The sequence below is a fragment of the Pipistrellus kuhlii genome, unplaced genomic scaffold (assembly GCF_014108245.1).
Source record: "Pipistrellus kuhlii isolate mPipKuh1 unplaced genomic scaffold, mPipKuh1.p scaffold_m20_p_18, whole genome shotgun sequence".
Lineage (NCBI taxonomy): Eukaryota > Metazoa > Chordata > Mammalia > Chiroptera > Vespertilionidae > Pipistrellus > Pipistrellus kuhlii.
Window position 1 is genome coordinate 24,602,068 of NW_023425493.1, and position 26,311 is coordinate 24,628,378.

Consider the following 26,311-nt stretch of genomic DNA (forward strand, 5'->3'; position numbering starts at 1 on the left):
GAACAAATAAAATAGACATTTATTGAGCATCTACTGCATACCAGGCTGATGCCCTGGAGAGACAGAAGAAAAGGGGACGGGGCTCTGCTCCATAGAGAAATCGTGTTCCCCGGCGAGAAGTGTGAATGGAAGTGTGCGTAGATGTAAGAGATGCACCCAGTGTGAAACGCCACATCAACCCACCTGAGGACGTGGCTCCGGATTGCTCAATGTTAATTTAAAAAAAAAAAAAAAAAAGACCAGTCAGCCGGCGTAACTCAGTGGTTAAGTGTTGACCTATGAACCAGGAGGTCAGGGTTTGAGTCCCAATCAGAGCATATGCCCGGGGTTAGGGGCTTAATCTCCATTGTGAGGCATGCAAGAGGCAGCTGATCAATGATTCTTTCTAATCATTGATGTTACTCTCTCTCCCTCTCCCTTCCTCTCTGAAATCAATCAATCAACAAATTACACACACACACACACACACACACACACACACACACAGCAGATGAAGCCCCAGGAGCCCAATCCTGGCCCACTGCCCTCGCCATTGCCCCGCGATGTCCCATTGCCCTTGGCCTGGAGGTCATCTGGAGAGTCAAGGAGAGAAAGTTTGGAAAGCGAAAGTCAGACCGCAAGGAAAGCCAGTGCAAGGAGGGAGGGCATAGAGTCAAATGTTGGAGTTGGGGATGGTTATTTATTTTTTTAAATATATTTTATTGGTTTTGTACAGAGAGGAAGGGAGATAGTTAGAAACATCGATGAGAGAGAGTCATCATCGATCAGCTGCCTCTTGCACACCCCCTACTGGGGATATGCCTGCAACCAAGGTTCATGCCCTTGACTCGGAATCGAACCCGGGACCTTTCAGTCCCCAAGCCGACGCTCTATCCATTGAGCCAAACCGGTTTCGGCGAGGGATGGTTGTTTTTTAGAACACCTAGCACACCTAAGGGTGGGAGAGAGGGGTAAGCTGAGGGAGAGGTACAGTGAGGGGGCCATCCTTGGGGGCACTGCAGAGAGAAGGGGGCACAGGCAGTGGTTAGCCATGGTTGGAAGAGGGTCCTGGTCCTTTATGAAGGGACGGGGGGGGGGGGGGCACTGTTTGTTCAGTATTGGGAAGGATGTAGCCAGGACAGGGAGGTTGTATGGTGTCTTTATATTTATTTTTTTTAAATATATTTTTATTGATTTTTTTTACAGAGGAAGGGGAGAGGGATAGAGAGTTAGAAACATCAATTAGCTGTCTCCTGCACGCCCCCTATTGGGGATGTGCCCACAACCAAGATATATGCCCTTGATCAGGATCGAACCCGGGACCCCTCAGTCTGCAGGCCGCCAAACGGTTAGGGGAACCTTTATATTCAATCCACCAAGAGGTGAAACCAAGGAAAGAGGGGCCGAGTTGGAGTCACAGAAATGTGGGGGCGTGAGGGACAGCGACAGCAGGCTGAGCAGGGACACCTGCCAATCATCACCCAGGGGCGGATCAGGTGTTGCCTGGCCGGCAGACAGGAGCTGAAGCTGACCAACAGCGTTGGCCTGAAAGGCAGTCTGAGAGACCTCTAGCAGCGGCTGGAGTGGAGGAAAGGATTGTCGACCTGGCTTGGAGGGGTAGTGGGGGGAGACAGGGAGCTCAGGGAATAATCACCCCCAAACCTGGCCTCCTCCCACTGACGCCTCCATGCCTGCTCCCCTTCCCTCTTACAGTCCTCTGCTGGAGAACTCTGCTCCCACAAAAACAGCACAGGCCCGACGCTTTGTCTTTTTAATAAAAAATAAACTGTGACAGGCAGTTTTCTGAATCCCAAAGCAAAGGAGAGGGCAAAGGACAGAGGTCAAGGGTCAGCCAGGGGAAAGGCATGAACAAGGCTCAGATTACCGCTGCCATTCTAGCCAGGCCAGAAGGGATCGCCACCTCCCCCACCCGAAGCAAGAAGGTGGTCAGCCTTCAGTCTTTATTCCCTGTGCGCATACAGGGGGCAGCTCCCTGCTGAACCCCGAAGATCCCGGGGAGAGGGGAGGACTGGTGTCCGGGGTGACAGCTGCTATCAGCGTGGAGTCTCCAGCAGCGGCATGCTGATGGTTGCTTAGATGTTTGTTGGTTGCCATAGGGTCCTGGGCCAGCCGGATATTTTAGGGTCTCCGGGAGCAGTATGTTTCTGGAGGGTCCCGGCACGGCCAGAACGGAAGGACCCTCTCTGGGTCCTCCTATCAGAGCCTCAGTCGAGGTCTGGGGAGCCCTGTCTGAGATGCCATGCGCTTAGCACATGAGAATCCCACAGGGCAGTCGGCCCCTGTGCTGCCCGCCCGAGTGCTACTGATGGCACAGAGTGGCCGAGAAGCTGCTCTGGAGGGAGGACGGTGATCTTTTGTGCTGCTCCCCCCTACTCAGGTCCGCACTGCTCCAGGCACCCCGGTCGGCACGGCCAGGCACTGCCCCACGACTCAGTCTGTGCCCAGAGTCTAAGCCACCTCGGAGCCCAGGTGGTTGTTGTCGGCGTCCAGGTCGCTGTCCGGGAACCTGTGTTCCTTTGGATGTTGTAGGTGCTGCTCCCTGCTCAGTGGGGCCTTCTCCCCAGGGGGCAGGCTCCCACAGCCCTGGACCTTGCCCCGGGCTCGGAGTGCCCCGAGCCGGGAGAGGAGGAGGAAGATGAGGGCTCCGGAAAGCACCGAGGCAAGCAGCACGGTGACGGTGAGGAAGTGGGGCCAGTAGGAGCGCTGGGCGGCCAGCGCGGCCCCACCACCGACCCTGGTCAGCGAGGCCTCCATGCGCTCCCGGGGGATGCCCGCCAGTTCGGGGTCCGGGGCCCGGGGCGGGTCCTGGCTGTCCACCCAGTAGGAGACCACGGGGTAGGAGAAGCCGTTCTCAGTGGCCACGCACTGGTAGAGGCCTCCCTCCCCCTCCCGCAGCAGCAGCAGGAGGGAGCCGTTGTAAACCATGGACGAGGCGCCCGAGAGGGGTGCCGTCCCGTGAGTCCAGCAGTACGAGGCCAGGGCTGAGCGCTGGGGGCAGGGGAGCTCCAGGATGGAGTTGGGAACGGCCAGGACTTCTTTGACTGTAGGTGAAGAAAAGGGGGCAAAAAGTGAAGGGGTGTGGGGGAGAAGGAAGAAGGAGAGGGTTGGGAGTCCTAACCCTCGTTTGGACTCCCAGCGAACATCTCCAATTTCCATTCCATCTCCCAGCCTCAACCGACCGCTTCCCTCTCTCCAATCTGGACCCCAAACGGACTTCCAGATCCTTCTCACTCCAACTCTGACCCCAAAACCACTTTACCCTCCATCCCGAATCCCACCTTAGAACTCCTGTGCCCTCTCCCTGCAGCCAAGACCCAAATCCATCGAATCTGGGTGTTCAGGTCGCAAGCCAGGCAGATGCTGGGGGAAGACACTGAGGCCAGAATGCCTGCTCTGCCAAGAAGCCCCCCCGAGCCTCTGCACCTCCCCTGGCCCCACACTCACTGATCCGGGGGCGGCTCAGAGGCCGGAGGCTCCTGCTCATGGGGCCGTCGGCACACGCCCACTGTGGGTTCCCTCTCTCCATGTCCTGCCTCCAGGAGTTCCTGAGAAGGCAAGGAAATAAAAAAATCATCCTTGGAGACAAAAGTGGGGTGAGCAGGGAGGAATAAGTGGGAGAGAAGGATGAGGGGGGAGGGAGGAAGGGGGAAACACATGAGGCAGAGCGGAGTGGAGGAGAGAGCCAGGATGCTGGAGCAGCGTCTAAACTGCTGGGTGCAGCCTGTCCCTGGAGGAGCCCACCAAGGAGGGGATCTTGGAGGGACTGTGTCGGTAGGAAGAGAGGAAGAACAGGAGCACGAGCGGGGATGAAAGGGTCCTGGAACCATCCAGGACTGGCACTCACGGCGTGGAGGTGGGCAGGAGGCGGCAGAGTCTGGACTCGGGGTCCCAGGCACAGTGGGGGTCCCGGGCAAGGACACAGTCCACACAGCTCTCATAGACACTACAGTTGGCTCGGGGGACCCTGACGACACCTCCTGAGAAGCCTACAAACAGTGCCCCCTGCAGGAGAGACGGGGAGTGTCAGTCAGGGTGCCGCCAGCACACCTCGCAAGGCCCCAGCCCCCCAGGCCCGCCCCCTTAGGGGTCCCTCCTCACCTGGGTTGGGGCCAGCTGCAGGGTGCGAACAGGCTCGGGCTCCGGGAACAGCTGTATCTCCTCCACCAGATGCGCTCTGCAGTCCCCGCCCACCACGGCCTTGTGCAGGAGCCCCGTGGCTGTGGAAGACAGCGTGGAAATGGCCTCACTCCCTCTGAAAACTGCTCAGTGTTCCACTCCTCATGCCCAGCTCAGGACCTGCGTCCTCCTACTTCACTGAGAACACAAAGCCTTCACCTGAGAGCTCCCTATGCTGTCCTGGCCTGGTGGCTCAGTTGGCTGGAGCGTCGTCCCATACACCAAACGGTCTTGGGTTTGATTCCTGGTCAGGGCTCATACCCAGGCTGTGAGTTCAAACTCCAATCAGGGTGTGTATAGTGGCAACTGGTCAATGTTTCTCTCTCACATGGATATTTATCTTTCTTTCTCTCTCTCTCTCTCCCATCCTCTCTTGCTAAAAATAAATAAAAAATAAATACATATTCCTGGGTGAGAATTTTTAAAAAAATACAATATATATATTTTTTAAAAAGGAGCTTCCGCTGGGACCGGTTTGGCTCAGTGGATAGAGCGTCGGCCTGCAGACTGAAAGGTCTGTGGTTGTGCCTTGGTTGTGGGCACATCCCCAGTGGGGGGGGTGCAAAAGGCAGCTGATGGATGATTCTCTCTCATCGATATTTCTCTCTATCCCTCTCCCTTCCTCTCTGTAAAAAGTCAATAAAAATATATATTTTTTTAAAAAGGAGCTTCCTCTGCTTCCTGCCCACCCCCCAGGTGATCCATGACCGCGGACTCCCACCCCTGCAGAGGTGCTGGCCTCCTCCATTCACAGCTGCTCCAGGGTCCTGGACTCTGGCTTCCTGCTCCTCTGCAACCGCACCTGCCCATGTCCCCTCGCCTGCCCATCGCTCACCATCTCTCCCTACTGGATCTTGACAGTATTTCCCGTATTTAAAAAGAGAATGCTGGCTGGACCCCACAGCCTCCTCCAGTCACCCCCTTGCTCTCTTCCCCTTCACAGCCACGCCTCCTGAAGGAAGGATCTCTGCACTTGCTGAGCCCGGTTCCCCTCTGTCCACTCACTCTCTGCCTCTCGGACATGGCCTCCCCCACAGAATAAGCAGCCCTTGCCGAGGCCACCAAAGCCCTTGTGTGTATCTCCCCGACCAGAACTGAAAGCTCACAAGAGGCAGGAATGAGCTGCTTTGCTTCCCCACTGTATTTCCAGAGCCTAGCACATAGTAGGTGCTCAGAAAACACTTGCTGACTAAATGCATGTGTGAACAGACTCCAAGTTCCCCCTCCTCTGTTTCAGTCCCCTGAGGGATGTCCCGAAGCCTTGTACTCACTGGTGCCCAGGTACATGACCAGATGGCTGTCCCCGTCAAGGCCCTGGGCTGTCTCCACCGCAAGCTGTGTGTACTCCACCCCGGACTGCACCAGCAGGGGCGTTCCCACCACCTGCTGGTCCATCAGGAAATGGTTCTTCATGAAGGTCAAGGCTTTATCTGAGGAGGGGCCCGCCGAGCACTGCAGGGGAAGAAGGCAGCGTTCTTCCTGTAAGCCCACCCATTGCCTCTCCCCTCCCTTCTCCCCGCTCTGCTGATCTCCTCTGCTCCCTCCTTCCTGGCAGTCCCCATCTCCAGATGGCGGCTGGGCTCTGAGTCCCAGCCTCCGCGTGCCTGAGTTCCTGAGCAGTAAAATGGGCTATGACCCACATATGTCAGGCCTGCTGTGAGGATGAGCAGTAAAATGCATGAAGAGTAATTAGAACAGTGACTGGCATGAATGAAGGACTCAATAAATGTCAGCCATGATGGCTTTCCTCCTCCTCCTCACCTCCAGCAAGGATGCCTGGCCGAAACTGGTTTGGCTCAGTGGATAGAGCGTCGGCCTGCAGACTGAAAGGTCCCAGGTTCGATTCCGGTCGGTTGCGGGCACACCCCCAGTGGGGGCTGTGCAAGAGGCAGCTGATAATGATTCTCTCTCATCGATGTTTCTAACTCTCTATCCCTCTCTCTTCCTCTCTGTAAAAAATCAAAAAAATATGTTAAAAAAAAATAAAAAATAAAAAAAGGATGCCTGGCAGCCGGCAGAAAGCAGGGCGAGAGCCCTTTGCAGGCAAGAACCCTGCTGCACGCATGTCTGTAGCTGGAGGCTCAGCACAGGTCACGGGACACAATCGGTGCCAATAAATGTTTGCTGAGCCAGTGATTAAAGGAAAGATACATTATAAAAGGGCGGAGTGGCAGGGCGTGTTTCTCGTCTAGGTTTTGCATGAACTTGCTCCGTGATGCCGGGAGAGTTCTCCGTCCTGGGCTCCCTTTTCTCGCCCATAAAACGAGGGCTGACCTGGCTGTTCTCTAAACGCCCTGCCAACACCAGAATGCGAGGGCTCTTGGGACCCCTGAGTTTTGATCCTTAGTCAGGACCCTGGTCCTTCCTATCCCAGAGTGCTGTCTTGGGGCCAACCCCACCGCTGTCACCGACAAGCTGTGTCCTCGGACAAGTTACTCCACTCCTATGAGCTTCAGTTTCCGCGTGTGGAAAGTGAGGTGATGAGATCCCGTCGCATTTTGATACCAGGATGAGCACATGCACCTGCATTTACTTCCTCCCAAAGGGATTTTTTCTTTCTTTCTTTTTTAATACATTTATTGATATTTTACAGAGAGGAAGGGAGAGGGATAGAGTTAGAAACACTGATCAGCTGCCTCCTGAACACCCCCACTGGGGATATGCCCGCAACTAAGGTACATGCCCTTGACCGGAATCAAACCCGGAACCTTTCAGTCCACAGACCAATGCTCTATACACTGAGCCAAACTGGTTTCGGCTCTTTCTTTATTTTTAAGTATATTTTTAATATATTTTATTGATTTTTTTTACAGAGAGGAAGGGAGAGGGATAGAGAATTAGAAACATCAATCAGCTGCCTCCTGAACACCCCCAGTCAATTTTAATTTGATCAAGTCTCTAGATCCAACCACCAATTTACAGAAAATACTTCAATTCTGCCACCAAAATGCAAAATCACCAAGATCCATACGGTGGAAAACTCTACATGACAAATAAATTGCAAGCAAAAAAAAAAAAAAAAAAAAAAAAAAAAAGGAAGCTAGAAAGGAAACATACAGATTAAAAGAGACTTAAAAGAACAACCAATCCAAATGCACAGATCTTTTTTAGGTTTTGACTTAAATAAACAAACTATATTTAAAAATACTTTTATGACATCTATGAGACTATTAGAAATTTGAGCACTAAGTGCATATTATATTAAGGAGTTAATTTTTTTGTTGTGATAATGGTACTATGGGTACTTTTTAAAGCCCTATCTTTTGGAGATACATACTAAAATATTTATAGATGATGTAGTAGGTTAAATGAAAATATGTCTCCATCTAGGAATCTACAGAGATTATCCTCTACTAAAATAAGATAGAAAGAAGAAGAAGAAGAAGAAGAAGCAGAAGAAGAAGAAGAAGAAGAAGAAGAAAAAGAAGAAGATGTGATTCAAGAAACATGACATCATCACAAGGAAGAGGCAAAGGGAATGCCCAGAATGAGAAAGAGGGGAGACTCCAGGGTGGCAGCTGTGCACGAATGCAGAGGGCCTCCCATCTCGACTGCAGTAGACAGAAAGGATTTCCAGGAAGATGAAACTGTTAGAACATCTAAGGGGTAAAAAGAGATTCAAGTAATTGAGTATGAGCTTGGAGTTGGCTGCTCCGTTTGTAGAATAGCCACTCTGTGTTTCACTGTTTCACTACTAAATTCTTTCACTTAAAAAAAAAAAAAAAAAGTCCGCCAAAATCAGTTTGGCTCAGTGGATAGAGCATCAGCTGAAAGGTCCCAGGTTCTATTCCGGTCAAGGGCATGTACCAATAGGGGTTGTGCAAGAGGCAGCTGATCGATATTTCTCTATCATCGATGTTTTGAACTCTCTTTCTCTCTGTAAAAAAATCAATAAAAATATATTAAAAAAACAAAAAAAAAGTCTGGCCTGGCTAGTGTGGCTCAGTGCTTGAGTATCAACCTATGAACCAGGAGATCACTGTTCAATTCCTGGTCAGGGCACATGCTTGGATTTCAGGCTCAATCCTCATCACTGATGTTTCTATCTTTCTCTCCCTCTCCCTTCCTCTCTGAAATCAATTAAAAAAAAATTTTTTTTAAGTCTGGGTTAAATTAAAGGTAAGAGTTTAGAAAACAAAGCAAGCAAAGAAACATCAAAATAATTACTAACCCCAGGGAAAATTTTTAAAAATGCAAAAGGAGAAGTAATCAGTGCTTACTACTTGGCTCATTGGTGAATAATAATATAAATCTTGATCTAACCAAAATTACTATAAAACTGTTGGGTGCACTGGTGTGTTCGTAAGGCAGCTCTGGAGTGGGGGTAGGGGAGCCCTGATTTGTAGTGTTTGCGGATTTCCATGGTTTATACTCCCACATGGTTGATTTCCAGTTACCAATGTAATGTCACGGGACACGAATTTCGTAAGAGAACTCAAAAAGAGTTCTTGCCAAAACCGGTTTGGCTCAGTGGTAGAGCGTCAGTCTGCAGACTGAAAGGTCCCGGGTTCGATTCCGGTCAAGGGCATGTACCTTGGTTGCGGGCACATCCCCAATAGAGGGTGTGCAAGAGGCAGCTGATCGATGATTCTCTCTCATCGATGTTTCTAACTCTCTATCCCTCTCTCTTCCTCTCTGTAAAATATCAATAAAATATATATTTTTTTAAAAAGAGTTCTTGCTAGCCAGCTCCAGTACACGCCTGGGTGGGGGAACACAGGGAAATCCTCACCTCTCAGAGTGGGAATGCAATAGATACTGCCTGAAACTGAAACATCAAGACATAACAATAAAAGTATATTATTTAGAAACTTGGAGATAAATACTACCAAAAGAATCAGCTGAAAAAATTGAAGCTGGTTTTCTCTAGGAAGGGAACTAGGGCATTTTTTGGTAACCAACACATGTAAATCTATATGATTTTTTATTTTTTTAAATATATTTTACTGATTTTTTACAGTGAAGAAGGGAGAAGGAGAGAGAGTTAGAAACATTGATGAGAGAGAAACATCAATCAGCTGCCTCCTGCACATTCCCCACTGGGTATGTGCCTGCAACAAAAATATATGCTCTTTGATCAGAATCAAACCTGGGACCCTTCAGTCCACAGGCTGACACTCTATCCACTGAGCCAAACCGGTCAAGGCCTATATGATTTTTTAAATAACGTACATATACAATTCTGATTTTTTTAAAAAACAAACACACACACACACACAACGAAAGGTAAATAAGAAATGCAGGTGAAGATGCCCAACCCAGTCCTTGGCACAGCCCAGCTGCCTTGTTTTCTCAGTGATTGCCCTCCGTTGTTGGATGTGTACGTAGCTGGGGCAGAAGGGGCTGCTCTGTGTGTGGATTGTGGGCAGCTGGACCCAGGGTATATCTCAGCAGTCAGGACTGGTGGGGGGCGGGAGAGGACGGACATTTATTGGGCATCTATTCTGCCATGATAGGCACTTTGGTAAGTGCATTATGTGTGTGTCTGGAGGGGGAGGGGCTTTGCTCAGTGGAAGCTGGTACTCACGCTGCCTGGTCGAGGATTGATATCATCGGGGACCCCAAGAGTCGTCCATCGTGAAGTCTCTTTGTTCAACTCCTTGTACTTCCCCTCAAAGACACGCTCGATGTCCTTGAGAGAGAAGGCACAGACCGCTGAGCTCCTGGTCCCACCGATTTGCCTGCAGACAGCCAGAGCGGGTCATGGTGTGTGATCTCCTCTACCCTCTCAGGAAGCTCCCCTTCCAGCCCGGGTGAGGAACCCCAGGAGGGCAGGAATGCGGAGGGCTGTGCCAGCCTAGCTGCCTCTCCTTCCCCTCGTTGTGGTACTAAGGGCTAGGAGGGCCCCTGACGCTGGCCCGTTTTAGGATCTGAAGTGTGATTATCCTTAAAGAGAATTAACGGGGGTCAGGCCTGACAGGCTCCCGAGGAAGCCCTTCTCTGTCCTGTGGCTCCCTGGCCCTCAGAGGATGAACCGGAGCCTGGCCACATGACTATTATTCCCTCAGCCCTGGGCTGTGGGTAAACAGCTGTCTTTCCTGTTCTCCTCAACGTATTCTGGGTGCCATAGCTGCCAGACCCTGCTTACATCAGGTATCTCTGGTACCTGACAGATTGTCGGATATCTCTAAAACACCGCGGGATCAGGCCACAGCAAATCAGCTCACCTTTCTTAGCCTCCATGCAATGGATACATTTTTATCTTATGATGCTGATGGTGTTTCTCTCCTTGCTCTGGCCATTGGGAAGCTCAGAGCTCAATCTGTGACTGGCATCCAGGTACTGTCTACGTGACACACATTTGCAATGTGTTGATCCTATCCTTGGCTGCTCTTATTCTCTTTTTATTCCCACTTCCTTATTGAATTTTTTTTAACATATATTTTATTGATTTTTTTTACAGAGAGGAAGAGAGAGGGATAGAGAGCTAAAAACATCAATGAGAATAATCGATCAGCTGCCTCCTGCACACCCTACACGGGGAATGTGCCTGCAACCAAGGTGCATGCTCTTGACCAGAATCGAACCTGGGACCTTTCAGTCCGCAAGCCGACGCTCAATCCACTGAGCCAAACCGGCCTCGGCCCTTATTGGATATTTTATTTTTCCTTTCCTTTTTTTTTTGTTTTATTTCTTTTATTTTTTATTTTTATTTTTTAATATATTTTATTTATTTATTTATTTATTTATTTATTTATTTTTTAGAGAGGAATAGAGAGTTAGAAACATTGATCAGCTGCCTCCTGCACACCCCCCACTGGGGATGTGCCTGCAACCAAGGTACAGGACCTTGACCGGAATCGAACCCGGGACCCTTCAGTCCGCAACCCCACGCTCTATCCACTGAGCCAAACCGGCCAGGGCTGTTTTATTTCTTTTAATGGTTGCGTTTTTGCAGCTGCCTCCTATCCCTTTTGGAACCAGCCAGGATATACACCGGTAAGAACCTCTCTGAGCTTTATTTTCCCACCTCCAGGAAGGGCATCCATCAAACTCCGGGAGGCAGTGAGGTCTGCTCCCGCCCCGCAGCAGCCGCCTCCCCGCCCCGGGGCTCACCACTGGGAGGTGAAGACCGCGAAGACGCGGAGGCCGGAGGAGAAGTTGCCCGGCTGCAGGACGGCGTGGCGGATGACGTTGAAGGGCAGCTGCCCGGGCTGCGCGCAGACCAGCTGGGCCTTCAGGAAGGTGGTCCACTTCTTCTGCAGCAGCCGCTCCCCGCCCACGTCGTTCTAGGGGGGCGCGGCCGCGTGAGGGGCGCTTCCGGCCCCGCGTGCCCCGCCCCCGGCCCGCCTCTCCCTCCTCCGATTGGGCCCTGCGCTCAAGCCCCGCCCCTTCCATCTCCCCATTGGCTCTTCCGCGTCGGCCCCGCCTCCCGCCTCCCGCCCAGGCCGACCTTGCAGACGCGGGCCACCCGGGACGTGCGGAGCTTGTCAAAGAACTCGAACTCGCTGGCCGTCTCCTCGAAGAAGAAGTAGACGACCTGAGTGGAAGGGATGGCTGCCACAAAGGCGGCGTCCGCTGCGGCGGGGGTGGGAGGGTAGGCAGATAGGCTTAGGGATTGAGCACCTGGATGCCCTGAGCTCCCCTGGGTGCAAACCCTTGCTTTGGCTCTGGAGGCCAGGAGGCTGATCCAGGATAAGCGGAGGGGAGGAGGGCTGACACTTCTTTATGTCACATGAAAGCTTCTTGAGGACGGGAGCTTGGTCTCCTTCCCTGCTGTACCCCCAGTGCCTAACAGAGCTGCCTGGAACGTGGTATCCCCTTAGCAATGAGTAGACTGACTGGCCAGGACTCCAGGCCTCGGGAGAAGGGGAGCAGACCTGTCCTGGATGGGGCTCAGGTGCTTACGTTGCAGCCAGCGGAGGAAGGTGTCCGTCTTGAGCACAGGCAGGGATCCCAGCGCGCGCATCAAGATGGGCTCGCTGCCCAGGAAGTTGTTCATGGTGCCAGAGTAGAGCATCCCATCTGGGTGGGAGGAGGACGGACATGAGCAGTTGGAAGGGGCACTCCCCCTTTCTCCTCCTGCCCCCCCGCCCAAGGCCTGCCTCTGTCTGGGGCCAGCATTCACATCTGTCTCATTCCTCATCCACCTTCCTGTGGAGCCCCAAAGCCCAGCTCCTTGCCCCACTGAGCACCCTTCGTAGGGCCTTCTGCCCACAGAAAATGGCCAAGCCTCTGGGCTTTGTGTGTCTGGGCACTTCCCCAGCCCTTTTCTCGCTACTCCCCAACACAACCAGCCGAACCACTTGCCAAGTAGAATCACTCATTGTTCCCAGAAGGTGACTGGTTTCCTGCTTCCACACCTTGGGTCCTACCCTTCTCTTCCTGGTGTTCCTTCCCCACCCGTCTGCCTGTCTTGCAAGGTCCCACTCAAAAGCCAAAGGCCATCTTCTCCAAGAAGCCACGCTGGGAAGTCTGTAATGGCTGGTGCCCGGGAGGGAACATGGCCATTTCTTCTCTGAAACCCCTACGGGTGTGAGCACGCTGCCTGGCACACAGAGGCGGTGTCACGCAGAGCCTGTTTGTGGAGCAGTTGGCTGGATCTCGGGCCTCTTCTCTGCCTGAGGCCCTTTCCAGACCTCCCTGCCTCTCTCCCCACAGCCATCTCTCCTCACCTCCTTTGCAGCAGCTTCAGCAGGAGCTGGTGGTTGGTGTGCCCAATGTCCCCTCCGCTCTTGTGCTCTGCGGCCCCTGGCTTTCCCTCCCTCTGTCCCCTGCCTTCCAGGAAACTCAGATTCCATACGTCACAGAGTGACTCGGGAAAGCAGATGTCGGGATGGACCAGGGAACCCGATACTCACCTACCAAGACAGCTGTGTGCTTATGGGCAGGATCAAAGGGGCTCAGCCCTTTCCCCTCCACAACCTGGTCCTCCAAGATAGGCAGCAGATTGGAATTTTGGAGTTCCTAGGAGGGGGCAGAGGATGGGAGACTAGCACGCCGGAGCTCACATCTGGAAAGTGAGGGGTGTGCGTGCGGGAGGAAGGCAAAGGGACAGCGAGGGAAACTGCTCTGGGGCCAGGGAGCTCAGGAGGGTTCCAGAGCTGCAGAGGATGGGCTGGGAGCAGCTGTGAGGAGGGAGGCTCAGGGCCTGGGAGCTGGGTGCCAGGCAACTCACAATGAAGGTGCAGGCGGGGCTGAAGGCGAAGGTGCCGCAGGCGTAGAGGTGGGTGGCGTTGAAAGAGACCAGGACTCGGATAAAGTTGAAACACTGTGTCTGGAGGAGAGAGAGAATTCAGGCCTCAAAGGTCATTTGCCCCAAACGCCTGGGCCCCCAAACTCCAATGCTCCCTCGCTTCCTGGGGGGGAAGAAGGGCTGGGCAGTGTGGAGGCAGTCCATGTGTGTCTTCACAGAACATGATGCGGGCCATAACCATGAGAACAAGCTGCCTCTGCTGCCTGCCCCCCCTGAGAGGATGGCCTGGGGACACCAGAGTTCTTACTCGGAGCCCCTAGCCCCCCACCTCTGCTTACCTCATTGCTCTTCTTCTTAAAGGCACAATCACTCTTTTTTTTGTCACTGGCTGGCCAGGATATCTGAAATGGGAAATTGGGGGGGGACAGGGAGATGAAGGGATATGAGGTGTTCAACTCTAGCTTTGACTTGCTATCCCCTCCTTGGCTCTGGTGTGAAATCACCAGCAGCGATTAGTGACCTGCCCGTGGGCTATGGTAACATCAGTTGGTGACCAGAGCTATTACTCTGGTAGCGCTCCAGGCTAGAGCATGGCCTGTGGGACCGGACCTGAGTTAGAAGCTAGGCTCGGCCATTCTCTGGCTGAGGGACCCTGGTCAGTTCCACAGGCTGCTGGAGGGCGCAAGTAGGCAGTAGATGCGAAGCACCTAAGCCTTTGGAAGGGGCCCTAAGGAATGCGTGGTGTCCAGAGCAGCAGCTGTCCAACCACACATTTCCCAGGGAAATGGTTTGAATGTCAGTCCCTAAGTCACACCTCAGAAAATCTGCCTTTTTCACTGTAACCCACGTGTGTCGGTAGCCTGCAGACTACACTGAGAAACACAAACGGTGGCGATGTTCCCTCATTGCTCACTCCCTCCCTCCCCTTCTCCCTTCCTTCTCCTTTCTCCCTTACACTATTGCCCTCAGCAGGGGGACTAAAATGTAACGGAGGCACCTCTTCCTCCCCGTGGGAGCCACCCACCCCTCTTCCCTCTCAGCCTGCATCTCCTGAACTCTTAAGGCCCCCAGGAGACTTGCAGCCAGGGTGCCGGGGGCGGCAGCAGCGGGTCCCAAACTAACCCCCTGAACCTGTCTCCAAGGCCCCTTTTCTCTGAGTGTCCAACAAGCCAAAGCAGCCCCCTAGGCTCTCCTCCCCCGTTGCTTTTTCTATCCTACGCCTCTTTCCTTTCCCTATCCATGGCTTCAGTAAACATACTCTAAAAACAACAACAATGAGCACAGAAGGGTCAGTGATTTCTACCCGTGGGTGGATATCCCATTATTGACACCATTTGAGCCAATGTTTCTCTCGTGTGTCGATTTCCATCTCAGCCATTGAAGCAATTAATATTATTCATCAATCATAATACCAAGGAAGAGTGAGGCCACAATATTTCTTGCCCGTTTACCGACCAGATGCACATAACAAGAGCTGCTGATGATTACGGAATCCAGCTGGCCCTCCAACAACACGAGGTTGTTGGGAACAAAAACCCTTGCGAATAGTGAAAAGCCCTCGTATAAATTTTGAGTCCCCAAAACTTAACTCCACAGCCTCTCAGTATCCATGGGGGACGGTTCCAGGACCCCCATGTAAAAGTCCCTCATATAAAATGGGGTAGAACCTGCATGGGTTCCCAGCCGCAGATTGAAAACGCTGGTTGGATTCTCGGGTGGGAAATCTGAGGTACAGAGGGCCAACTGGATTATTGGAGGGGAGGAATCTACATAGAAGGGGACTCGCATAGTTCAAACCCATCTTGTTCAAAGGTCAACTGTATCGATGACAGGAACTGGGTGATGATTCACCCGTAGGCAGCCCGGGCACAGGGCATCTGCCCGCCCCCTCCTCGCTCCCAGCCCACACCCTTTGCCCCGGCCTCCTCACCGAGTTCTTCAGCCTGGGCACGCCCGGGTCCTGGATATCCAAGGCCAGAATGGCCTCGCGGGCCCCCACATAGAGCGTGCCCCCGTCAGCACCCAAGAGCAGAGTGTCAAAGTCCTGGAGGTTCTTCTGGTGGAAGAGGCTCAGCACCCTGCGCCCGTCCCCTGTGAGGAAGCGGGGAGAAGGGTGGCGAGTGAGGAGCAGCTGGTGGGCAAGCAGCTGCTTACTGAGAGGCGGGTGTGGGGAGGGGCAGGGCTGGCAGAGTGTGCTCCTCAGGCCTTGGCAGATTAACCCATTCGTTTTCTTTTTTTTTGCTGATTTTTCACAGAGAAGAAGGGAGAGGGATAGAGAGTCAGAAACATCGATGAGAGAGAGACATCCATCAAGCTGCCTCCTGCACACCCCCTACTGGGGAGGTGCCCACAACCAAGGCACATGCCCTTGACCGGAATCGAACCTGGGACCCCTGAGTCCAAAGGCCGATGCTCTGTCCACTGAGCCAAACCGGTTAGGGGATGGACGCATTCCTCATCAGCAGCTCCCCCTTCACCCACCCCACCGGCAGCCGTAGGAACGTGGCGTGTAGAGCCCACAGTAGAGACAGACCAAGGGACAGGAGGTAGAGGGAGGCATGACGGATGCTCCCCCAGGCCTGGGGGCTGCAGTGGGAGGCGGCCGCGTTGGTCCTCGCTGGCAGGGGCAACCGAGGCGGAGAAACAGACGAGAGGTGTTAACAACCACAAGCAGGAAAGCTACCCAAAGGCCTCTGTCAGAATGGCTGTGGGTTGTAGGGTCCCACTCACCAAGCCCACTTCCTTACCCGCCTCTTGCAAGAAGTTTCCACAAGAATGACCACCTTAGGCTGCACGGAAAGAAAGCACCTTTCTTCAGAGGCCCATGGGCACGCCTGGCTGTCGCCCGGACAGGGGAGGGGAGCCTAGGACCTCTCTCTCGCCTTGTGCAGATGGGGTCTGTGTGTTCCTGTCCCGCGGGCCATCGGCACAGGGAACTCGAGGGTTTAAGCTCCTCGAATCCTCTCTCATGGGCACATTCACACTTGTGCGTCAGTTAGAGGGCTGACAGGCTAAGTGTTACCTTTGAGGGCTCAGCGTGAGGCAGGACCAATGGGAGGAGTTGGGGGAGGAGTGTGTGCCAGGGGCCGGCCTCCATCAGACCTGCATCAACCCCTCGTTACAGACTGCTCCCTGCAGCATGACTGCTTCCCCTCAGGACTGTGAGCACCTGGAGTCTTGTTTCCGCTGCACCCAACACAGAGGAGGCCCCTCCATCCATGGGCAACAGGCATTCCCTTTAGACACGGCCCCAGAAGGATGCTAAGTGCCCAGGACCCCCTGCCCCCTCAACTCCTACAGGCCCAGGTCCCTTCCTGAATCTTCTCTCTAGAGGCGAGAGTACCAGCAGCCTCAGTAAGAAAGCTGTGCCTCCAGGGCCTGCACCCCAGCTGGGCCATCCTCACTTCTCGTATCCCTGGGGTCCATGGTACGAGGCTTGCCATGGTCCAGCCTGATCTGTGTGGTGGGCCTTGGCCTGGAGTAGCCTGAGGCGCCAGGTCCACAGAGGACCTACGTGAGCCCTGGCTTTGGGGGAAGCTGAGGGCAGGAAGCAGTTTCGGTTTGAAGGGCCGCTTGAGGACGGCGACAGAAAGGAAAACCACCAGTTCTAAAGAACCTGAAGGAGGGATGCCCGGCCACCTGGCCCCTCGTCTCTCTCTCTCCGAGCTCTGCACCCCACGTGGTTTCCTCGCTCACTTCTGACTCGGTCGAAACTTCCATTTCTGGCCCTCCGTCCGTCTCGCCGAGGCCGTCTCTCCCTGGACATCTCTCTGCTTCTCCATGTTTCTTCCCCTCCCTCCACTCATCTCGCCTTCCTGACGCCCCTCCAGTCCCTCCAGCTCGCAGTGGCCATGCCCACACTTCCATGCCCACATTTCCTGGACGTCGAACACTCACCTGCGTAGTATCGGACCCTGGGGATGGGCTCCTGCGCTCCGCCCCCGGTGGCTGCTGTTGGCAGCAGCAGCAGGAGCAGCTGGAAGAGGAAGAGGCCGAGGAGGCTCCACGGGTCCAGGCCCAGGGCGGGAAGGGCCATGCTCAGCCAGAGGCCGTCACCGGATGGCTCTGGGGAAACAGACCCAGGGGCGCTCTCTGGGTAAGCAAGCAGTCCTCACCACATCCCCCCTCCTGCCCCCCCTACCCCGGCCAATCAGAGCGCCCCGGGCAGCAGAAGTGTGTAAGACAGGGATGACAGGGAGGGGCAGTTTCCTCTCTCTAGGGCCACGCAGGAGTCTCACTTCCATCAGCCTCACAGGCCTCAGCCTGCAGCTCTGCCCCCAGGCCAGGAGGGAATGGCTCCCCGTCCTGCCCTTCTAAGCTCTTCTCGCCCACAGCCCCTCTCTGCCTCTTCTCAGCTTGCTCTCAGAGACGTCCCTGCCAGCTCCTCTTTGCCTGCCTCTCTGCCGTAGCCCAGGGCCCACACCTTTGCCTTGCCCCAGGCGGGAGACTTTCTGGGGAACCGATTCCTACGCTCAAACAGGAATCCCTCAGACCCGCCTCTCCTGGCTCTGTCAGATCTGCGAGCACCCCGTCTCTCACACGTACCCCTGCCCTCTGACGACCCAAGCAGGGGACTGCGTCTCCATCAGCTGCTCTGAGCTTTGATGGGTGGCAATGAGAGTACGCACAGCCCCCAGGCTGGCTAACAGCACTGCCAGGGAACCGGCCAGGGCAGGAAGTGGCTCTGTCTCCCGCCTCTGCAGCTGCCCACCAGCCCTGGACGCTGTGCTGCTGCTGTCTGTGTCCCCGGGTCTCTGCATAAACCTCTCCTCAGGTCACCAACCCCAGCCTCCCCCCACCTCCCCACCCCGTCTCGTCTCACGTACCCTTGAGCCAGCCACGGTGTAGAACCCAGGTGTCTGGACTCTTGGGTGGAGGTGCCATCCAGAAGAGAGAAGGTGAGTGGGGAGTCCGGGCCCCAGCGGCAGGGGGCAGAGGCTCAGCCCGGCTGAGCCAGGAGTGAGACCCTCCAGGTACCCATGGTGCCAAAGCCAGCACTGGGAGCTCTGGCAAGGGAAACCAGAATTTCTACCTCTCGAGTTGTGACAGATCCCAGGCTTGGCGGAAGCCGGGAGTGGACACACCTCTCTCTTTCCCCCTCCTCTCGCCTCTGTCTATCCAGAAAGTTTACTAGGAAAAGGCCAGGACGCCCTGCCAGCGCGGCTCCGCGGTTGAACATCAACCAGGAGGTCATGGTTTGAGTCCTGACAGTCAGGGCACAGACCCAGATTGCAGGCTTGATCCCCAGTGAGTGCGGAAGGCAGCCAATCAGGGATTTTCTCTCATCATTGATATTTCTATCTCTCTCCCTCTCCCTTTCTCTCTGAAATCAATTACATAAAAAAAAATTTTTTTTAAAGGCCAGTCCTCCTCTCCCCTAAAAAAAGGCCAGCCCTTGCCAGTTTGGCTCCATGAAGGGTCCTGGGTTCGATTCAGCTCAAAGGCATGTACTTCGGTTGCAGGCTCAATCACCAGCCCTGGTTGGGGCGCATGTTGAAGGCAACCAATCGATGTGTCTCTCTCACATCGATATTTCTCTCTGTGTGTCCCCCTTTCTTATAGAAATTAATAGAAAAATACCCTTTGGGAGAATATTTTTTTTTTAAAGGCCAGAAAGTTTTTAGATTATTTCTTGTTCCTCTATCACATCACATCTAATCAGCCTAGCAGTGGTTTCTCCTCTTGCTAAAGATTTCCCCAGACAAGAGTCGTGACTCGGTCTTCCATATTCCTTTTTCACCACCCACAGGCGGGTCTTTCCACTCCCACCTCCTGGGAAGTCCCCGCAGTGGTCTGCGCCAGCCTCTCACACCTCACAGACCACCAGTGGCCCTGACCCTTTATTGGCGACCGCTGGTCTGAACTTCAAACCTCCCACTTCCAGCAGAGCCCTGATCTTTTTAAAATAAAACAACCGCGCTTCAGCCTTATTCGTGGCTTTGCGAGGGAATCCCTCCTGTCGCCCAATCTCCATCACCCTTAGGGCGGCATCAGGCCAGTGGGAAGCCCAGAAAATTTCCCATCTGAGCTCATAGGTCTCAAACACCGTGCTGCGGCCCCCACCCCCACAGCCGCTGCTCACTGCTCCCCATGGCCCCCGGGGAACCTTGTAACGCAGGGCTAATGAGGCATCCAGCACCCACAGCTCCGTGACCTTCAAAGGGGGTAGCTTCCTGCCCACTCAGCCCGCGACAGCTGACTGCTGGGTACAGGAGCACAGCCATCCCGGGGCCAATGGACTCCCATAAACTCCCGTCTCCTTCAGTGCACATTCCTCGCTGCCAGGAAGTCCTTCCTGGGTCGTAACCTCCATCTCCCCTCAGCACCAGCCTGCAGGGCGATGGGCCAGCCCGGTACAATCCGTAGAAGAATTCCTGGTCAAAGGCTGCTCAGCCTTCTTTCCTTCTCCTCGGCTCCCGTTTCCTCTCTCTTTTAAATTGGTCTTAGGCAGACCCCCACCCCCCACAACTGTTTCTGTCAAGACCTGCCTGGGACTCCCTCGGGCTCTCCTGAGGCTGGTGGCCAGGTCCTTGGGAGAAGCCGCAGACCAAGCCGCCCAAAGAAAGTTTTCCTGATTCTCAGAACCAAGGGACACTCCCACCCAGACCCACCTTCTGGGTCTCCTCAACCCCAGCTCAGATTTGGGAACCTACCCCGCCCCTGGGCCTCCCTGCTTGCACAGATTGGTGTATCTGGGTCACTGGGAGGAGTTCTATGGGGGGTGAGGGGGGTAGAAAGTCCAGCCCCACCCTCCCAGCCCGGTGCCCTGCTCTGGCCTCTCGGCAAGTGTTAGATTAATACCCTGGAATTATCCTTCTGCTCCAGTCCCCGGCGTTCTCCTCCTAGCCCCAGGCCTTTCCCCAGTCCCTCCAGCCAACACAAATCAGGCTGTGGCCTACCCACCAATGCTAGCAGATAGGCACCCCCGGGACCCCAGCTTACAGATGAGGGAGGTGATTCAGGGAGGTCCCACAGCGAAAAGTCAACTTAAACTCAGATGGGCCTCATTCAAAGTGAATCCCTTAGCTCTACTGTCTCTATAGAGTCCCATTCCAGCCCCAGCCCAGGGAGCTCAACCTCTTGGACGGAGAAGGCAAGCAGGTAGGGGTGGCAAGCTCTGGCTCCTCTGAGCAGAGAAACGGTATCTCTGGGGAGATTCCTGAAACCTCTGCGAAGACAGGCCATCAGGTACCACCTCCAGCCTCCACAGGGCCTGCTGGTCCAGCTCCATGGAGGAGCATGATGGAGAGGCAGGGCCTACCCACTGACCCTCTTTATATATGTCAGAGTGGAAGGGAGAAGGAGGAGGAGAGGAAGAGGGAGAGGGAGAGGGAGAGGGAGAGGGAGAGAAACACCAATGATGAGAGAGAATTATCAATGGGCCATCTCCACACCCCCCACTGGGGATGGAGCCTGCAACCCAGGCACGTGCCCCTGACCGGAATCGAACCCGGGACCCTTCAGTCTGCAGGCGGACGCTCTATCCTCTCTGCCAAACCGGCCAGGGCCAACCCACTGACCCTCTTGCACCAGAACCCCTGGAGTCAGATTCGGATGCACCCAGCCGTCGCTCTGCTGCAGCTGGCAGAGCCCACAGACAGGGGCCCCCATTCCGAAGGGCCCACGTTTCATCTGACGCCGTCTTGAAAGTCTTGGTCATTTCTGAACAAGGGGCCCCACATTTTCGTTGTCACCGGGCCCCACAAAAGGTGTGGCAGGTCCTGCCTCCGGCACCAGGGAAGCTCTGAGTGACCCCCTCAGTGCAGAAACGAGGCAGGCCAGGCCAGGAAGAGGAAGTGTCTTGGCTGGAGCCAGGCAGCTGTTGGGGTGGGGCGGTGGTGTAAGGGGTCAAATGTTCAGGGAACACACGGAAGGCGCCAGGCCATGGCATAGCCCTAATGTGGGGCTTCCCCCGCTCCTTTCTCCCCTGTCCCTGGAGCCCAGCATGGGGACCCTCTAGACAACAATGCTGAGTCCAACCCCAGAGTCCAGCTCTTCCAGGGGCCCCTTCCTGCCAGGCCTTCCGGCCCAGGTAGAGATCCAGACGTGGGGGTGGTAGTGGGAGGGGAAATGGCGTTGTCACTCCTCACCCCTACCCCATGCTCACCCCAGGCTCTGTCTAGTCTGCTCCCTTGGAGCACGGATACCTCGCAGAGGGGCAGCCACTTGGGGCTTCCCCCAGCAGGTCCAGTGCCCCCTACCCCCTCTCCCTTCCAGCCTCGGGGGCAGACCTGGAGAACACGCCCCTGGAGAAGAGCAGAGGGCTGGCTCCCCTTCCTTAGCCCCCCTGCTCCGGTCCTGCATTGCCCTCCCTCTGCGATCGCCAGCGAGTCAAAACAACTTATACTGGTTACGCGCCTACTGGGTGAAGCGCCCAGGGATGGCCGGAGCCTCTGCTGTGCCAGGTCCCCACCCCTGCTGCCTCTCTCGCCACCTGCCCAGCCAATCCCGCCAACCCTCACCCAGCGCCTCCTGGGTCTCCCCTCCAGCCTGCCGGTGCGGGAGGCGGAGCTGAGCATCGCAGACAATGGCCGGACCCCCTCTGTCTGCCCCTTCTCGGGGCAGAGCCGGCGCCAGACAATGGCCCGTGCTCTCCGCTCAGCTCAGCGCCGCCAGCTCTCCCGCCTCCTTACCTGGCGCTCGCTCGCTGGGGATGCTGCGCGTTTCCCTCCCCTGGAACGCAGGCTCTCTCGTCTCCCAGAGCTCGGTCCTGCCACACCCCCGCCCCCGTCCCCAACCCCATCCCACCTCACTGGTCCTCAGTCACCATGGCGACTGCATCTCTAAGTGGGAGGGACCAGAATCTCCCCATATTCTTCCTCCTCCTCCTACCCAGGTCCCCCTGCACCCCACCTTCTGCGGCTTCTGGATCCGCATGTGGAGAAGGCAGGGCTCCAGATGTGGGGGGAGGTGGGAGGGGTCCCCGTTCAGCTCCCGGGCCCCCTGCTAGGCAGGCACCACAGTACAGCTGTCCCCACGCCCGGTTCAGGGTCAGCTGGGGCCAGTTCTCCTCCCACTCGCTCTGGGTTTCCCTCCTCCCACTGTGTACACGCAGGGTGGTCACACCTGGGTGCCAGCCAGCCTGACCTCAGGCAGAGGGAGGGTGCCATGAGGAGGCACATGAAGACGTAAACATCCACACAAATACATCCAGACTGGGTCTCTTCTCTGTCAGGAGCCCGAGAAGGCTGGCCGGTGGCTCCGGCGGTGGGAGCATCATTTCATAGCCCCAAAAGGTTGCAGTTTCGACTCCCAGTCAGGGCACATACGTATGTTGTGGGTCCCACCCCCGCTCAGGCGGCACACAGAGGCAACCCGTGGATGTTTGTCTTTCACATCTCTCTCCCTCCATTCTCTCAAATCAATTAAAACACACACACACACACACACACACACACAATACATCCTTGGATGAAGATTTTTTAAAAATTAAAAAACAACAGGAAGGAAGCCTAGCTGGTTTGGCTCAGTGGATAGAGCGTCAGCCTGTGGACTGAAGAGTCCCAGGTTGGATTCCGGCCAAGGGTGTGTACCTTGGCTGCAGGCACATCCCCAGTGAGGGGTGGGCAAGAGGCAGCTGATCGATGTTCCTCTCTCATCGATGTTTCTAACTCCCTCCCTCTCCCTTCCTCTCTGTAAAAAATCAATAAAATAGCAGAAACCAGTTTGGTTCAGTGGATAGAACATCAGCCTGCAAACTGAAAGGTCCCAGGTTCTATTCCAGTCAAGGGCACATCCCCAGTAGGGGGTGTGCAAGAGGCAGCTGATGGACGATTCTCTCTCATAGATGTTTCTAACTCTCTATCCCTCTCCCTTCCTCCCTGTGAAAAATCAATAAAATATATTAAAAAGGAAGCCTAAGAAGCCCTCTTCTGTCACTATTGCCCTGACTTCTGCGGGAGCGGCCCCTCCGGGCGGGGGTCTGCGGTTCTCCCTCAGCCGCCTAATCCAGAAGACAGTTCCCCGAAGCCCGTGACTAACCCCGAGGCCTCCGGGAGGGAAGGCTGTGCTGTCAGAAGCGGGATGGAGGGCAGACTTCCGAATGAACTTTTCCAAGATCCAGACCAGACGGGGATAAAAAGAGCTAGGCCTGAGCTGGTCCTCTCCCAGCCACCCAGGAGCAGAGGCAACCAGGAGTCTGGTGGAGCTCTGGGAGCCGGGCCGTGTGTCCCGGAGTCCCGGCTAGCAGGTCTCCTGTCCTCTCCGACGGCTGCCCTGGTGCCACACAGAACGGCCGCCTCCCTCCGCCGCGGGAAGACGGTGAGGGAGGCCCTGGGTCCCAGGCCTGACTGCCTCTTACTTGCTGTGTGATTCTGGGCAGGGGGTTTGCCCTCTCTGATCCCCATCGGCAAAAAGTAAGCATTTATATATATAATTGATTTTTTTTACAGAGAGGAAGGGAGAGAGATAGAGAGTTAAGAACATCGATGAGAGAGTCATCAATCAGCTGCCTCTTGCACGTCCCCTACCAGGGATGTGCCCACAACCAAGGTACATGCCCTTGGCCGGAATTGAACCTGGGACCTTTCAGTCCGCAGGCTGACGCTCTATCCACTGAGCCAAACCGGTTTTGGCAAAAGTAAGCATTTTTAAAAACGGTTTTACAGTCTTCCTGGCAGAAGCTTGATTCATTTCTAGACTGAGTAGCATTTGTCTAAGAAGAAGGAAGTGAGCGTGCTGGTGCCAGCCGGGGGCCGAGGGTTCCACCGGCCACGTTCGGTTCCCGTTCGGGCCTGGGCTGGGGCGGCGGTGAGCAGTCTGCCTGGGGCGTGTGTGGAAAGCAGAAGTGAACTCCAGGGGAGCTGCTGTCCCATCCCCCACCACCCCGACTCCCGGGCTCCATCCCCGCTGCCCTCAGCACCTGAGCCTTCCTTCGGAGCCGGGGTGACGGGGTGACGGGGTGCCTGCCGGCCCAGGCCCTCCTCCCCCGGGCTGGGCCCGTGGTAAGAGGGGGAGGAATCACTCGGAGCAGAGGTGGCGGGGACCAGCTGGGACAGAACTACCCCTGCAACAGGAAGGAAGACTTCACACCCGGTGCCCCTGCCCCTCCCCCACTTCCTTCCCTTTGAGGAATCGGCCCAGTCTCTCTCTCGGTGGCAGGGTTCCGTTTCTGAGAAATCCAAGGGAGCAAAGTAAGGGAGCCCACAGCTTCCCCTGGCTCCTGGTGACCCCGCTGGCGTCGGGGAGCCTCTCCTGGCCCGGACACAGGGAAACCCACGGCTCCAGGGCGGTGCTGAGCTGTCCTGAGGGGGAGGCAGGGAGGGGGACCTGGCCCAGGTGCGGCCATGGCTGTAGGCAGGAGCTGGCTGGGCAGCCGGACACCCAGTCCCCTGTGGCCATGTCTGTGGGTGCAGGAGGGAGACTTTCTGCAGCCCAATCCCCTTCCCTCCGCCGCCGCACACACCCTTCCCTGTCCTCTGGTTCGCTGAGCCTCCGTTTCCCCACCTGTGAGACGGGCCCTCTGTCTGACACTGCAGGAGGGACAGGGCGGCCGGTGGAGTGTAGCGAGTGAGGGTCCTGGGGAACGAGATGGGGGCGTGGAGGGTGAGGAGACCCACCCCTCCTGCCCCCTAGGCTCTGCCCCTGCCCCGGTCTGAGGCCAGGGCCCCACACATCACCCACTGGCGCCCCCCATCCCCAGCCCAGCCCAGGACCGTGGCCCCTCGCTCCCGCCACTTTCAAGCCTTACCCCCAGCCCAGCAGTGGAGGCCCTAACCCAGGCGTCCGTCTAAGACTTCCAGCGGAGTCCGTACCAGTCCGGGAGGAGCAGAGGCGGCATGGCAGGGCAAGCAGGGGGGCCCGCCAGCCCCCTCCGGTGCCCCAGTTCCCAGGCAGCTCTTAAAGGGACCAAGATGAATTCGTTCGGAGGAGCTCAAGGGGGTGGGTGCAGAGGAGAGTGGGTGGCGGGGAGAAGGTAAGCTTCTCCAGGGGCAGGAGGGCACCGCCTCGACGCCCCTCGAAGCCTTCCGCCTCCCCAGTCTTGCCTTTCCATCTTCCTGTGTGACCCCCATGTTGGGCACCCAGCTTCCGACTACCACCTCCTGCATCTTGGTCCCTTTGGGTCCCTGCCCACTCGCCCCGACTTCTCCCATATTTGTGCCACCTCAGTCTCCGGTAAGAGCTGCCAGCTGGCACTGGCTGGAACTAAGCATGGAGAATCGGCCCAAGGATTGTAAGGGGCTGAGGCCCGGCCCCGGGTGTGTGTGTGTGTGTGTGGCCAGCACCTCAGCCACTCCAGGGGGTGAGAGCAAGAGGCTCCCACACACCTCTCCAAGCCTTGTTTTCTCCGTTCCTCCGGGGGCAGGACAGGGTGCACTGAGGCACGCACAGATCCTGCCTCATCCCTCCCTCACCTGCACCCTCACAGGTTGTCAGGGTGGTGACAGGGGAATAAAAATGGCCTCCCCCTTTACTTCCGGCCACGGAAGGGCTGAGAGCAGTGAAGAGAATTTAAAGACCAGTCATCAGGGGACTCGTTGGGATTCCATCCTAAGAAACCACTGAAATGTTTAAAGAAAAGGCATCCCCCGCACCGTCACTTACAAAGTAAAACTGGGAATGCGTGAAGTGTCCAGAGGGCGATGACAGGAAGTGTGGTCCAAACATCCCGCCATGAAAAAGTGTGTTTATATAATACATATGGTCTTAAAAACCAACATGAAGAAGATACTCTTGGCCATAAAAAAAATGAGCAGCCAAAACCGGTTTGGCTCGGTGGTAGAGCGTCAGTCTGCGGTCTGAAAGGTCCCGGGTTCGATTCCAGTCAAGGGCATGTACCTTGGTTGCGGGGACATCCCCGGCAGGGCATGTGCAGAAGGCAGCTGGTGGATGTTTCTAGCTCTCTATCTCTCTCCCTTCCTCTCTGTAAAAAATCAATAAAATATATTAAAAAACAAAAAATGAGCAAAAAGGTCCCACCTGGTAGCTCAGTTGGTTAGAGCGTTGTCCGGAGAAGCTAAGGTTGTGGGTTTGATCCCTGGGTCAGACCACATACAAGAG

At 55.5% G+C, this 26,311-nt stretch overlaps 1 protein-coding gene across 4 annotated transcripts; it reads right to left on the minus strand.

Moving 5' to 3' along the window:
- Positions 1-1,736: 1,736 nt before the first annotated feature.
- On the minus strand, positions 1,737-25,138 carry SEMA4A (semaphorin 4A). Of its 4 annotated transcripts, none has more exons than XM_036442392.2 (15): positions 25,002-25,138; positions 17,210-17,377; positions 15,243-15,403; positions 13,651-13,713; positions 13,295-13,393; positions 12,978-13,083; positions 12,025-12,141; positions 11,570-11,694; positions 11,233-11,405; positions 9,704-9,857; positions 5,448-5,628; positions 4,099-4,217; positions 3,845-4,002; positions 3,445-3,545; positions 1,737-3,041 (listed from the first exon to the last, which is right to left on the minus strand). In XM_036442392.2, exons 2-15 carry the CDS (start codon positions 17,346-17,348, stop codon positions 2,449-2,451), a joined length of 2,289 nt encoding a protein of 762 aa, XP_036298285.1. In that variant the 5' UTR covers positions 17,349-17,377; positions 25,002-25,138; the 3' UTR covers positions 1,737-2,448. The 4 variants fall into 4 exon arrangements, with proteins under 4 accessions (XP_036298285.1, XP_036298282.1, XP_036298281.1 ...); XM_036442389.2 differs by lacking the exon at positions 25,002-25,138 and adding an exon at positions 18,139-18,361; XM_036442388.2 differs by lacking the exon at positions 25,002-25,138 and adding an exon at positions 17,905-18,337 and having other exon boundaries at positions 17,210-17,381.
- Positions 25,139-26,311: the final 1,173 nt, after the last annotated feature.

Excerpts from the sequence above, each read along its gene's own strand:
- SEMA4A (XM_036442388.2), bottom strand. The coding sequence starts at position 18,072 with ATGCAGAGACCCGGGGACACAGACAGCAGCAGCACAGCGTCCAGGGCT. Across the intron at positions 15,404-17,209 it reads CAGGGTCCGATACTACGCAG|GGGACGGGCGCAGGGTGCTG; the intron begins GTGAGTGTTCGA and ends GCTTCCTCACAG. Across the intron at positions 3,546-3,844 it reads CTCCTGCCCACCTCCACGCC|GAACTCCTGGAGGCAGGACA; the intron begins GTGAGTGCCAGT and ends TTGCCTTCTCAG.